The following is a 14,005-nucleotide window of genomic DNA, read 5'->3' as shown; positions in this document are numbered from 1 at the left end:
TTGATTTGTCACATGACTCAGTACATTGAAAGTTTAACCCTTTACTGACCGCCCAGATTCTTCTGAACTGAGCTCAGTCGGTAATTAAATGATGGGTGCGTATAACGAAGCCAAAATACAAATTTCACACATATGTACTCAGGGTCGTACAAGGTTAAAGTACCTGCATTTAAGTGCTGAACATCTGTAGTTACACTTTTAACCTTACCCCTAATCCGAAACCTATCCATATCCCAACCCTTACTCTAAACCCTAACTCTACCACCAAACCTACCTGTACCTCAAGCTCAGTTGCAGCATATTTGAATCTTGTGAGAATTTTGCAGATCAAAATGTAGTCACAATAAGTACATTGTGTTTTATATATTTTTATGTTAGGACATAGTAGTTAAAGACACCTAAGATCATCGTTTTTCAAAGTTTGAGGTAATTGAGAGCATTTTCGAAATCCTTTGTTTTTGGTGAAGGAAAGTGATGTTCTAGTGTTGATGAAGGGCGTAAACATAATGAAGTCAATGCATTTTCAAACGAATCGAAATGGCCTAAAACTGTTATTTTCAAAATACAAAATTCCACCAAGTAATGCAGTTAGCCTAACTGTACACTATCATTACTTGGTGGGAGAATTGTTTATTGTGATTATTATGAATATATACAATTATTTTTGAACATCGTGCCTTTTATCATATTGATGTTGCCACCATTTTATAAAAGAAAAACAGTGATGTTACTGTGTTAAAGGGGATTTCAGGCACTCTACTTCATGGGTTTTTGTTTTATTTGAATCCAAGCAGAATGACACATGATTTTGTATATCCCTTTTAAACTTTCTGACATTGCAATGGTCACTAAAACCCCCAAATCTCTCCTTCGCAGCATAATATTTAAAATATTTTCAAGGGCACTCTTTGAATAGGCCTTGCTTTCGGCCAAACCCTTACCTGTGTCAGATCCTTTTATTTCTTCATCACACATTGCTGATTGAATTTCCGATCTGCTGTGTGCATAGAAAGAGCCTGTGAAATATTCATACTAGTGAACACGCACAATTAGTCCCCTGAGATAGACGGAGCTCGTCACACATGGCAGTTTGCTCTCCTACTGGAGTGTTTGAAGTCTGAACATGTACATTTTCTGTCAGTGTTCCTCTGATGTGTGAGAATCTGAAAGTAGGCAGATGTCCCGCTGTGTTTGTCTCATAGTTTATGTACCATATGGTTTATACCACCATTCTGTGCACATAATTAGAGGGGGACGCTTTCTTAAATCTTTTATTTGATTTCTTCTCCAGATATTCAGCTTATTTTACATCCTTCACTGTTTTTTTGTACACAAATATTTTAATAAATGGCAGTTTTGTTTGTGATATCTCTTGTTGGTAATGTCAGTTAAAAATTATTTTATGATCCTAAAAATCTATTATGGGTTTACTTGTATCTCCATAATAACTGTAGTAGCTATAGTATTTTGGCAAAAATGTTGTAGATTCATACTAAACTTCCTATTTTATGGGAGTGAGGGAATCTATGTCATTTTTATTACGACTTCAGCAGTTTCTAAATGTGTTCAGGCCACTAATTTCTTAACAAATACCATAGTTTATTTTATAGGAACATGGACACACTGATCTAACCACAGTAAGGAGCCAGTCATGGTTTTTAATGAGTTTTCTGGGATCAATCTAAAAATACTGCAATTTTATTGTGATTATTATGGAAGAACAGTGGTTAATTGTGATATATACTTTACTGTAATGGTAAGAACTATTGAATAGAATCTCTGTTCTAATTTAAGCCACTCTATCTTTCTATCAGACATGTTGACAGTCGGAGACCCTAACCAGCAAACCATCCTGGCCATCTCGGTGGCTGGTGGTGCAGTCCTGCTGGTCTTACTGGTGGCCTGTTTTGTTGTGAGTGGACGGTAAGAGTAAATTGTTCTTCTCTAATCTTGCTCTTATTGTAGAATCAGGTCTTAGATTCTTTATCAATAACTACTAATTCTAATATTTAATACTACATATTAATACTATAACTAAATTGCAATCAAGCAGTATCACAATCTATTTTAATGTGGGGCAATATTTGCTCCCTAGGGCTGATTTTCAGGGGCATTTTACCTTTTGGAAGGGATCATTTTATTATCATATAAACTATGTCATGGGTCATCCTTTTATGTAACACACATTATAGGAATATTCCAGGTTCAATACAAGTTAAGCTCAATCGGCAGCATTTGTGGCATTATATTGATTACAACAAACATTAATGTTTGACTTGCCTCTCCTTTACTTTAAAAAATGCCAATAATTTGGGTTCCATGGAGGCACGTACAATGGAAGTGAATGGGACAAAACATAAACATTAAAACACTCACTATTTTTAAAATATAGTCACAATATATAAACAATATGCATGTTAACATGACTTTAGTTTGATAAAATAACTTACTAACCTTTTCTTTGTAAAGTTAAAGCTAATTTTTAAACTTCGTTGCTATGAAAATGAATGTCAACAAACCTTAAAATTACTGTAAAAATTATGATTTAAACAACTTTAATTCTTCTGTTTAAACTCATGTATTATTTGAGCAGTAATGTAAGTTCTTTCATAACATTATAAGCTTCACGTGTCTGGATTTAAACCCTCCAAAAATTGTCCCCATTCACTTCCACTGTAAGTGCCTCACTGTATTTGCGATTTTATTTTTTTAAGAAAACGAATCTAAATTATTATTTTTTTTATTATTATTTTTTTATCAACATTGCTGTTGAATGAGCTTAAATTGTATTGAACCTGGAATATTCCTTTAAATCACTGATTAAAATAAATTATCATTCTGAGTAATGAAGTTGTTAACTATAAAATTAAATCAACTCCTATTATGTAATTATATGTACAAATAGGCCTAGAATAAAAATAAATAGGAAATCTATCATAATAAACAAATAAAAAGAGCAATTTATCAAAGGCAAATTTGAACCAGCACATATTGAATTTCAAGGGAATTGCTATGACTTTCAATTGCATTTTTGGCCTAAGACAAAATAATTTATGACCCTACAGCCAAGTGTACAATCTTCTGTAGGAATAAAAAGAATTAAATTGGAGCTTCTGAATAGTCCAATTTGGATAAATCAGTGCTAATCAGGGTTGTTTAACAGTCAACAGATTCATATGAAGGTTGCAGGAAGCATGTTTCATTCAGAGGGGAACCACAAATATAGAAAGACAGAATAGACCAAATGAGTTGTTGTTGTGTGTCTATGTGTGTCTGTGCGCCTTTGTTTGTGTGCATGTGTCCATTTAGACTAAATCAAAAGGACGCAGAATTGTTTAGCCCTATGATTGCAGACACTGATCTGTGGAGATGAAAGCAAACACTTGAGAACACAATTGAGAGAGAGATGTAGTGACATGAGGGAGAAATGCAAGCGTATACGTGCTGAGAATGAGGGAGCTAATGAAATGGAAATGAAAGGAAAAGGAAGATCAGAGGAGAGGATAAACAGAAAGAAACAAAATAAACCTCTCTCAAAAACTTGAAATGGTCAGGTTTAGATGAGTCATGAGCTGATCTTTGTGTAGGTGGGTGTCCTTTGAAAAAACCTTAGATTGTTATATCTTTTCTCTGTAGAGATGCTAACCGTTAGGAGGAATTTAAAGTGATGGTTCACCTAAAAATGAAACCAAATCTGTCATAATTTACTCACCTTTATGTTGTTCCAAACCCATGTTACATGTATCTTCTTCTGTGGAACACAAAAATAGATGTTTAGGCAGAATGTTCGTCTCAGTCACCATTCACTTTCATTGTATGGAGAAAAAAACACATGCAATGAAAATGAGTGATTGAGGCTAACATTTGTGTTCCAATGAAGAAAGAAAGTCATACAGGTTTGAAACAACATTTGGGTGAACTATCCCTTTTACGATTGTGGTTGATTGTTGATTGTTGGACACTATATGATTCAGTGTGTTCAAACACAGAATTAGATTTCCCTATACTTTACAATGTGTAAGCCATAATGCACTGTGACAGACAGGTCCCATAGGATATGTTATGCTGGCCAAGTTAATGCCTTCAAGCCAAAACTTTGGTGCTGCCAAATCTTAATCATGGTTTTCGCCATCACCCCCATTTTGGTATGTGTGACTGCTTGTAAAAGACCCTCATAGAGGCAACAAAATTAGTTTTTAAACTGATTATAGAAGACATACTTCAAATGCAGTGAAGAGGCCAATGTATTGTAATGGTAAATGAAGCTAAACTCTTTTATTGCATTGGGTCCCTTGGCATCGGATTATGCTGTGCCATATACAGTACATGACTTAACAGAGCATTCAGTTCATATAGTACCCTGGCTTCTTTTTACTGCTTTGATAACTTAAACTATGCTCTCAGAGAGGGTGGTCTCTCCACAATTGACAGTTCTAGGTAATTGATTCCTGATTCCCTTGCTAAACTGAAAACATAAAAAAAAAATTATGAAGTGGAACTGGACTGGAAATACTGTAAGCAAGATGTTAGTGTTTGTAATGTTATACTTGAGAATGGTCATGGAAATTTTGCAGGTATTCTCATAATCATATTCCTACATTCTTAAAGGGTTAGTTCACCCAAAAATGAAAATTATCCCATAATTTACCCTCAAGCCTTCCTAGATGTATATGACTTTCTTCTTTCAGCCAAACACAATCTGAGTTATATTAAAAAATATCCTGGCTCTTTCAAGCGTTATAATGGGAGTGAATGTGACTTTAGATTTTGAAGCCCAAAAAATCGCATCCATACGGCTCCTGGGGGTTAATAAAGGCCTTCTGAAGCGAAGCAATACATTACAATACATCGGAAGCCAGTGATAATAGTTTATAAAGTTATAAATATGGATATTTTTCTTACAAAATCACATCGCTTCACAAGGCCTTTATTAACCCCCTGGAGCTGTATGGATTACTTTTTTGATGGAAGGATGCGCTTTATTGGGCTTCAAAATCTAAGGTACCATTCATTCCTATTATAAAGCTTGGAAGAGCTTTATAATTCACACCCGCTTCTAGGGTGTGAGTTTCTTTTTTCAAGTCAACCATTGTAATGGCAGAGCAACAATATTGCTGAGCATTTGACAAAGTACTTTGTAGCAACTTACCTGAAAAATAACTTATCCAGTTTATTGGCACAATAACTCTATCACCCCCTTGAGTCCTGAGGTTTGTTACCGCTACAGTAATGCAAAAAATGCACATTAAGCATGTTTGACCAAACCATGCGCTGGCAATGCATTGGACAAGTTCTCGAATCTGCATATGCATACTTGTGTGAAGTATGTTTCTGTCTTTAGATTTTTGACCATATAGCAGCTCAGATTTGTGACAAGTCTGTAAGACTTTCTATGGTCATGTAAAACCTGGAAATATCAGTAAATTGAACAATTGTAATTTCCAGGCCTAGAAATGTAATGGAAATTAAATCTAATGGAAAATTCAACTGAAAACTCCCACAGTCAATATACAGTAACTTTAGCTAATTACTCTCAGATCTAAAATATTTTATCTGCTAGAAATTGCTCTTTTTGATTGCTATGTCTATATATACTCTCTGAGCACTTTATTAGGAACACTAGGCTGGACGTGTTGTGCATTCTGAGATACTATTCTGCTCGCTACAATTGTACAGAGTGGTTATCTGAGTTACCGTAGCCTTTCTGTCGGCTCGAACCAGTCTGGCCATTGTCTGTTGACCTCACTCATCAACAAGGCATTTCCGCCTGCAGAACTGCCACTCACTGGATGTTTTGTTTTTTTCTGAGTAAACTCTATACTGTAGTGCATGAAAATCCCAGGAGATCAGCAGTTACAGAAATACTCAAACCAGTCCATCTGACACCAACAATCATGCCATGGACTAAATCAAAGAGATGAGATCATCCCCATACTGATGGTTGATGTGAACATTAACTGAAGCTCCTGACATGTATGTTCATTATTTTATTCTGTGCACTCCTGCTACACTATTGGCTGATTGGATAATCGTGTGTGTGTGTGTGTGTGTGTGTGTGTGTGTGTGTGTGTGTGTGTGTGAGCCTGTATTTATCACTTTGTGGGGACCAAATGTCCCCATAAGGATAGTAAAACCCGAAATTTTTGACCTTGTGGGGACATTTTGTCGGTCCCCATGAGGAAAACAGCTTATAAATCATATTAAATTATGTTTTTTGAAAATGTAAAAATGCAGAAAGTTTTCTGTGAGGGTTAGGTTTAGGGGTAGGGTTAGGTTTAGGGGATAGAATATAAAGTTTGTACAGTATAAAAACCATTATGTCTATGGAAAGTCCCCATAAAACATGGAAACACAACATGTGTGTTGTGTGTGTGTGTGTGTGTGTGTGTGTGTGTGTGTGTGTGTGTGTGTGTGTGTGTGTGTGTGTGTGTGTGTGTGTGTGTGTGTGTGGATATGAATTTTAATATGAATATACATATCCAGTAATCATGAATGACTGGAAAAGTTTCATTACTAAATTCATTCATTCACTAAATTTCATTAGTCAAAAAGGTGTGGACTGTGGTCAATGCGTTTGCCTTCTGTTTGCACATCAAATTTGAAGTTGGTTCAAGGAATGTGAAGAGTTGAGGCATGTTTTATGACTTCAACGAGTTAAGTTGGCAAAGATTGAAATTGGACAAGTTTATGCTACTTGATAAAAAATGTCTCTGACTGGCTGGTAATGATCCTGGCAGATGGTCCTCGTTCTTCTTTCAGTTTTTCTTCCAGTTTCTTCTTGTATCTGGAAAAGCAATCAAAATTTGTGGACATGCTTTAAAGATGTAGGATTCTCTTGATTTTTCCTCTGGAACGTTCCAGCGCAATGACAGATGCTGCAGTACCTCTAACAGAAGCTTACTAAGGACATGCACATTTGTAAGCCTGAGAAGCATCTTGTACCAGTCTTGATTCCTTTTATGTTCAGTTGGCTGAGAAGCAGACCATTCCCTAAAACTCATATTGGATGAAATTATGCAGCTTAATTATGAAACCTTGAAGCAGCATGGTTGTTTGTTACATAATGATGAATTGATTGTTGGTTATCACATATAATATATATGGTTGAGGTTACATATCTGATTTATCTTATTTTGAGTTTGAGTTGCATTAGGAACCCTTCAGTGTTTTTTTTTTCTTCTTTAATATTGGGCACAGATTTATTGTGTGATAAACAATGCCACAGAGACAAATTAAGAATTGTGTAACAAAATAAATTCACACCTCATAAAGCAGTAAACAATTTAACAGCTGCTCTCTGACAGTTCATTATTCCACAGGACTCTTTTGAAACTTAATGACAGAGTAAATGATTCAATTCTATGAAATTGTACAAACAGAAAATTGCCCTTTGAGTACAAAGGTTTAGCCTGAAAACATCATTACATAAAAAAATGAATTGTACCTTGGAACCAAAAGGCACACATATTGTGGGCTGTTTCTCTGTGCTAGTTTTGAATACTAGTTTTGAGATGGTACCAAAAATGGTTTGGTGCATCAGAAACTAAAAAGTATCATGGCCTGCCATAGTGTGGCCCAATAACAAGCTTGTGTTATTGCCTGTGTAGCAGTGGTGTAATTGTGAATGAGAGAAATCTGCATCTTCTAAATGGCATCAATGTACTGACAATGTGAGTAAGCAGGGGTTGTTAATGTGCTTTGTTATTCAATTCTATGTTTGAATAATGTTGATCGAGGCACAGCCGGAGGCTTAATGTGGCTTTTTCGGTTGATTTAATACAGGCATTACCTGCATCTCCCTCTGGGGTTTGAGAGCATACTGTCCACCATATTCAGAGGGAGACTATTCAGTCAGTCCATTTGTATGCGAGTTAACACGGAAATATGGCAACACATGCAAGTGCACACACCAGAATTACTGTGCCATTCTGAAATGGTTGCATGAGCGTGGTTGGCTTTTACAGGCTTATTTTTTTTCCTAACAGCTCCATCTGGTTATTACACTGCCTTTCCAGGCAGAAATCGCTGCCCGTGTCGATCCTGAACACAGCCGTGCTTCAGTTAGAATTGCATTTCCATCCGTTTGATGGCGGGCCAGCTGTAGACTTGTCCAGACGTGTCACCGGAACATTCAGGAATATAGAGGTGGTTAATGTATTGGATACAGGTGCCATAGATGTATAAAGGACAAGCTGGAGAATCCATTACTTAATTCTTTTTCTAGATTTTAATTAGTGTAATGAACCCATGCCTAACTGATAGAGTCAGTGTTTTTAAAACACCTGTCAGAGGAGCTCAAAATTTATGAGTGTCCATTTCCTCTAAACACAGTCATTTCCTCTTTTTATAATTAGCCTCACTGTAAATCTAGCTGATTTGCTCCTCAGGTTGGAGAACAAGATAAAAGATGAGTCTCTAGGAACTGTATTGTCATTTCCTAGGTGCAAGAGATAGTAGATGATTTCTGAGCACATCAAACTTGACTGAATTACTCACAGAAAACAATTAAGATATATTTTGGAGGGATTCAACACCATTAAATGTATTTGTAAAAACATGAAATTTTGATAACTGTAGCAACATTTTTGCTAAAATATTTTACATGGTTCCTTAAAAGTATCGCAGCAATTCCTAGTTTAAATGTTCAATGTGTGGTGCGAAAAGCGAGCTCGATTTTCCCCTCAACAGATAATGTTTTTAAGGTTAATGCTCCATCGAGTTTCAAATCAACAAAACCTACATCCCTACCCAAGACCTACATGAAAATGTCATGAAAAGCAAATGTGAAATGAAAACAGATGAGGTTTTAAGGTTAATGCTGTAATGCTGAGTTTTAAATTAATTAAAAATCCAACCTCCCTACTTTAAATCTTAAACCTAACCGATAGTATCATAAAAAGCATATGTGAAATGAAGAAGCACAATTCCTGACAGAAGCATAATCATTTTGTGGTGCTTGATCCTTTTGGCTCATACGCTTACTCTCATTCTCTTCTGGACTTCTGGAGTGCAACGCTCTATCAGCTGAGGTATCACATCATTTGATTGCATTTGAACAAGCTTGTAAATGTAGTTGGTTATGTTGTGCAAATGTTACAATGTATCCCCTTAAGTCACGCGTTATAGTAAAAGTGTTTAGATGTCATAAGATAGCATGGTGTGAGGAACAGGGCGAAAATTAATGAACTGATAATCTACCATTTTATTTGTGATTTGTGTGAAAGTGCATGAAATTCATTGTTGTTGTTGTAGCGCCTCCAGTGTTCATTTCATCAGGAAACTGCCACGATACATATAATAACAAACCATATAATAATCATTCTGCAAAATGTAGGTATAGTCACATGATTCTTCAAAACAAGGTTGTCATTTTTGTCTTTGTGAAATGTGTCAATATGTCCTTGTGCTGCAAGCTCTCAGAAAGCTCATAACAAGGTAAACATGGCTAAAAGTCATTAATAAACGATGATATAGATGGCAAACACTACGACTCACAAATGTATCATCTCTTTATTTCAAGTTCTCTAGGTAAATAACATGCTTCGGTGAACCATAGAAAATTAGTTTTGTCCTTGTTGAAAAACTGTTGCACAATCCCACTCAGTTCTCTGTCAACATTTTTGTCTCACAATAATTAGTATAATGCCAATGGTTGGTGTAGTCTAGTCTAGTGGTTAATGACCTGGGCTGGTGATGCAAAGGTTGTTGGTTCAAATCCCTCAAGGAGATGATTCATGAGCTAACAACATTGTGCCTTTGTATAAGATACTTGAAGGAATAGTTCACTCAAAAATTTAAATTCTGTCATCATGTCGTTCCATTCCCATAAAGTATGATTGTTTTCTTCTGTGAAACACAGAAGAAAGGGAGATGAGTTATCTTTTCCAATGAAAGTAAATGGGGACTTGGTCTGTTGAACTCCAAAAATGATAATACTGCACCTAAAAGTAACATAAACGTGGTCAATGTGAGTTATGTGCCATATTGCAAGTCTTCTGAAGCCATACAATAGCTTTGTGTGAGGAACAGAATTAAATTAAGTCATTATTCACTGATATTCTTCCCATTTGAATTAAATAACAGTGTTAAATATGATGCGTCTTCATATTGTATGGACTTCTTTTACTTTTGTTGACAGGGTTCTTCCCTATTCACTTTCATTGTATGGAAAAGAGCAGCATAAACAGTCTACCTAACATCTTTTGTGTTCCATTGCAGAAAGTAAGTCATACGGGTTTGAAATGGCATGAGAGTGAGTAAATGAAGACAGAATTTTATGCTATTACTGTAAGCACAGGTTACTCCTTGAGCACATAGTATACATAAAAGTGTCAACTAAATCACAAATTTGTGCTGACTACTTTATATCCTCATTCTCTCTTCTCTGTCTCTCTCTAAATGCTTATGGCAGGCGGTCTGAGTCAGCTCTCACTCTTAGTTCATTAATGTTGTCCAGACAGTTTAATAGACCCTCTGATTTCGCACCAATATACTCCACATCCCTCTCAAACATGTACACAGATACACAGACACTCACAAGTGAAGGAAGATATGAGCCCTGTCAGCAGATACAAAGCCAAACCACTCCACTGTCACCTGCAGATATAAGCTTCACACTGTGGGAGCAGAAGAATAGAAAAGCAAGAAAGAAGAAAGAGAGAAAGAAACTGGGTCAGAGACAAAAGAGCTTCCAGCGGTGTAGGACTGCGCAAAGTCTTTATTACTGCACAAAAGGGGATTTCAGGAATGCTTCAGAGCTGAAAATGTGTTAATTGCATACTCCCAGACACTCGTCTGTCACTTTTTTTTTTGTATATAATCCGGCGTTTAAACAGAATATGCAAATAAAAATGAGTGCACTCGGGAACACAAATATGAGTGACAGAGAGGTTGAAGGGTGGGATCGCACTTCGCTTTAGAAGTCCCGGGTGTCCCGCTGCGAGGGAAGTGTTTCATCAGTGCGCCGAGCTGCAGGTGCAAGGGGGAGGGATTTGTCTGTGGTACCTCAAGTGACAACCAGGGCAGGTTAGGGAGCATGCGGGTTGCATTTGGGAGGGTCTATTTACTCTCCCTGATTACCAAATGCTCCAGACGGTGAAGCCCACCCTTCTTACTCCTTGAACCCCTCCAGCCCTGCGCCCCTGTGCCAGCATGTTCCGCTTAATAGACCATGTTTTGCACATGGGGCAGTTAAAAATTTAAAGGGAGGGTGGGGGGGTTACCTGCACACAGATGCTCACTAGGCCTCAAGCATTTATTAAGGGGTGTTGTATGTGTGGGTAACAGATGAACAGGTGGGGTCTCTCTTGAGACCTCCAGTCTCATTAAAAGCAGCAGATAGGAAACAACACACATGTACCCCTAAACCCCTCACCAGACGCGGCTCTACAACAGCTGAAAGAGAAAGATTTACCCCCATAGGTCCATAGGGAGATAACACAGACTGGATTAGAGCTGACATGAATGAACCCATTGGTCTTCTCATTATGTAATAGACCCCCAAGTCTGCTCTCGCCCCAACCCCGGCCCGTAATACTTTGAATACTTTGGGGGCAGCTGAGCACACTCAAGCTCTTGAAAGAGGAATTCAGTATCCTATATTGATTAGGACTGTTAACCATGTATAAAATCAATAACCAAACCAAAATATTGTCAACCCTTGCGTGTGATCGTTTTGCCGCAGCTGCTACAAGAGTAAAGGCAGCTCAATTAGTGGTCTGATTGCAGAGTTGTTGATGGTTTTCAGTAATCAATGTGGTCTGATGACAAACACTCAAGGTTTTGGTTTGCAGCTGGATTATGTTCTTGGCCAGGCTCACTTTGCATTAAGGCCTGCCATAATGAAGTGATAGTTTGTAACGGGGGTTAAATTGGGATTTTAAAAATGGGGGAACCCTATAATGTTGTCCGGTGAAATGATTCTTTCTGATGTTAATAGTACAAGGTTCAAATGATGAACTTAGACTGTGGTGACACATCTCTGCCTTTATTTAGCAGCATAAATGTAGCAAACTGTTTCATATATTACATTTGTTTCTAATTATTTAGTGTTAATTATTCTTTGTGTTATAGTCACAACTGTTGTGATGGGGTTGGGACTTGATTGATTGGATTGACTAATATATATATATATATATATATATATATATATATATATATATATATATATATATATATATACAGTGGGTACGGAAAGTATTCAGACCCCTTAAATTTTTCACTCTTTGTTATATTGCAGCCATTTGCTAAAATCATTTAAGTTCATTTTTTTCCCTCATTATTGTACACACAGCACCCCATATTGACAGAAAAACACAGAATTGTTGAAATTTTTGCACATTTATTAAAAAAGAAAAACTGAAATATCACATGGTCCTAAGTATTCAGACCCTTTGTTCAGTATTTAGTAGAAGCACCCTTTTGATCTAATACAGCCATGAGTCTTTTTGGGAAAGATGCAACAAGTTTTTCACATCTGGATTTGGGTATCCTCTGCCATTCCTCCTTGCAGATCCTCTCCAGTTCTGTCAGGTTGGATGGTAAACGTTGGTGGACAGCCATTTTCAGGTCTCTCCAGAGATGCTCAATTGGGTTTAAGTCAGGGATCTGGCTGGGCCATTCAAGAACAGTCACAGAGTTGTTGTGAAGCCACTCCTTCAGTTATTTTAGTGGTGTGCTTAGGGTCATTGTCTTGTTGGAAGGTGAACCTTCGGCCCAGTCTGAGGTCCAGAGCACTCTGGAGAAGGTTTTCGTCCAGGATATCCCTGTACTTGGCCGCATTCATCTTTCCCTCGATTGCAACCAGTCGTCCTGTCCCTGCAGCTGAAAAACACCCCCACAGCATGATGCTGCCACCACCATGCTTCACTGTTGAGACTGTATTGGACAGGTGATGAGCAGTGCCTGGTTTTCTCCACACATACCACTTAGAATTAAGGCCAAAAAGTTCTATCTTGGTCTCATTAGACCAGAGAATCTTATTTATCACCATCTTGGAGTCCTTCAGGTGTTTTTTAGCAAACTCCATGCGGGAGGAGAGGCTTCCGTCGGGCCACTCTGCCATAAGGCCCCGACTGGTGGATGGCTGCAGTGATGGTTGACTTACTACAACTTTCTCCCATCTCCCGACTGCATCTCTGGAGCTCAGCCACAGTGATCTTTGGGTTCTTCTTTACCTCTCTCACCAAGGCTCTTCTCCCCCGATAGCTCAGTTTGGTCGGACGGCCAGCTCTAGGAAGGGTTCTGGTCGTTATGGAGGCCACTGTGCTCTTATGGACCTTAAGGGCAGCAAAAATATTTTTGTAACCTTGGCCAGATCTGTGCCTTGCCACAACTCTGTCTCTGAGCTCTTCAGGCAGTTCCTTTGACCTCATGATTCTCATTTGCTCTGACATGCACTGTGAGCTGTAAGGTCTTATATAGACAGGTGTGTGGCTTTCCTAATCAAGTCCAGTCAGTATAATCAAACACAGCTGGACTCAGTTGAAGGTGTAGAACCATCTCAAGGATGATCAGAAGAAATGGAAAGCACCTGAGTTAAATATATGAGTGTAACAGCAAAGGGTCTGAATACTTAGGACCATGTGATATTTCAGTTTTCCTTTTTTAATAAATGTGCAAAAATGTCAACAATTCTGTGTTTTTCTGTCAATATGGGGGTGCTGTGTGTACAATAATGAGGGAAAAAATGAACTTAAATGATTTTAGCAAATGGCTGCAATATAACAAAGAGTGAAAAATTTAAGGGGGTCTGAATACTTTCCGTACCCACTGTATATGCCCAATTTTAACCCCTGTATACCATCTCTACCCTTTTATGCTCAATCTATGATCTACTCTAGCACTCATTTCTATTCATATGTGGGTATTGACCTGTATTGTACTGAGCCACAGTCCTGTAAGATACAGTATGTAGTGCAGATTTTTTTATCCACCTGGTCCCCAATAGAAGTGCCAGTTTAAAGACATTCAACAGTCATTCACCAAATAGGTCTTGTCAGAGGCC

At 37.7% G+C, this 14,005-nt stretch overlaps 1 protein-coding gene across 1 annotated transcript in view; it reads left to right on the top strand.

Moving 5' to 3' along the window:
• LOC127634113 (ephrin type-A receptor 3) overlaps positions 1 to 14,005 on the top strand; it is a 101,396-nt gene that overhangs the window by 65,546 nt on the left and 21,845 nt on the right. The window contains exon 8 of the mRNA XM_052113517.1: positions 1,815 to 1,923. Coding sequence (XP_051969477.1) covers positions 1,815 to 1,923 — 109 coding nt within the window. The remainder of the gene's footprint in view (positions 1 to 1,814; positions 1,924 to 14,005) is intronic.

This window comes from Xyrauchen texanus, chromosome 41, assembly GCF_025860055.1.
Source record: "Xyrauchen texanus isolate HMW12.3.18 chromosome 41, RBS_HiC_50CHRs, whole genome shotgun sequence".
NCBI classification, from domain to species: domain Eukaryota; kingdom Metazoa; phylum Chordata; class Actinopteri; order Cypriniformes; family Catostomidae; genus Xyrauchen; species Xyrauchen texanus.
The sequence above is the reverse complement of the archived record's forward strand: the minus strand, read 5'-3'. Positions and strand labels throughout refer to the sequence as shown.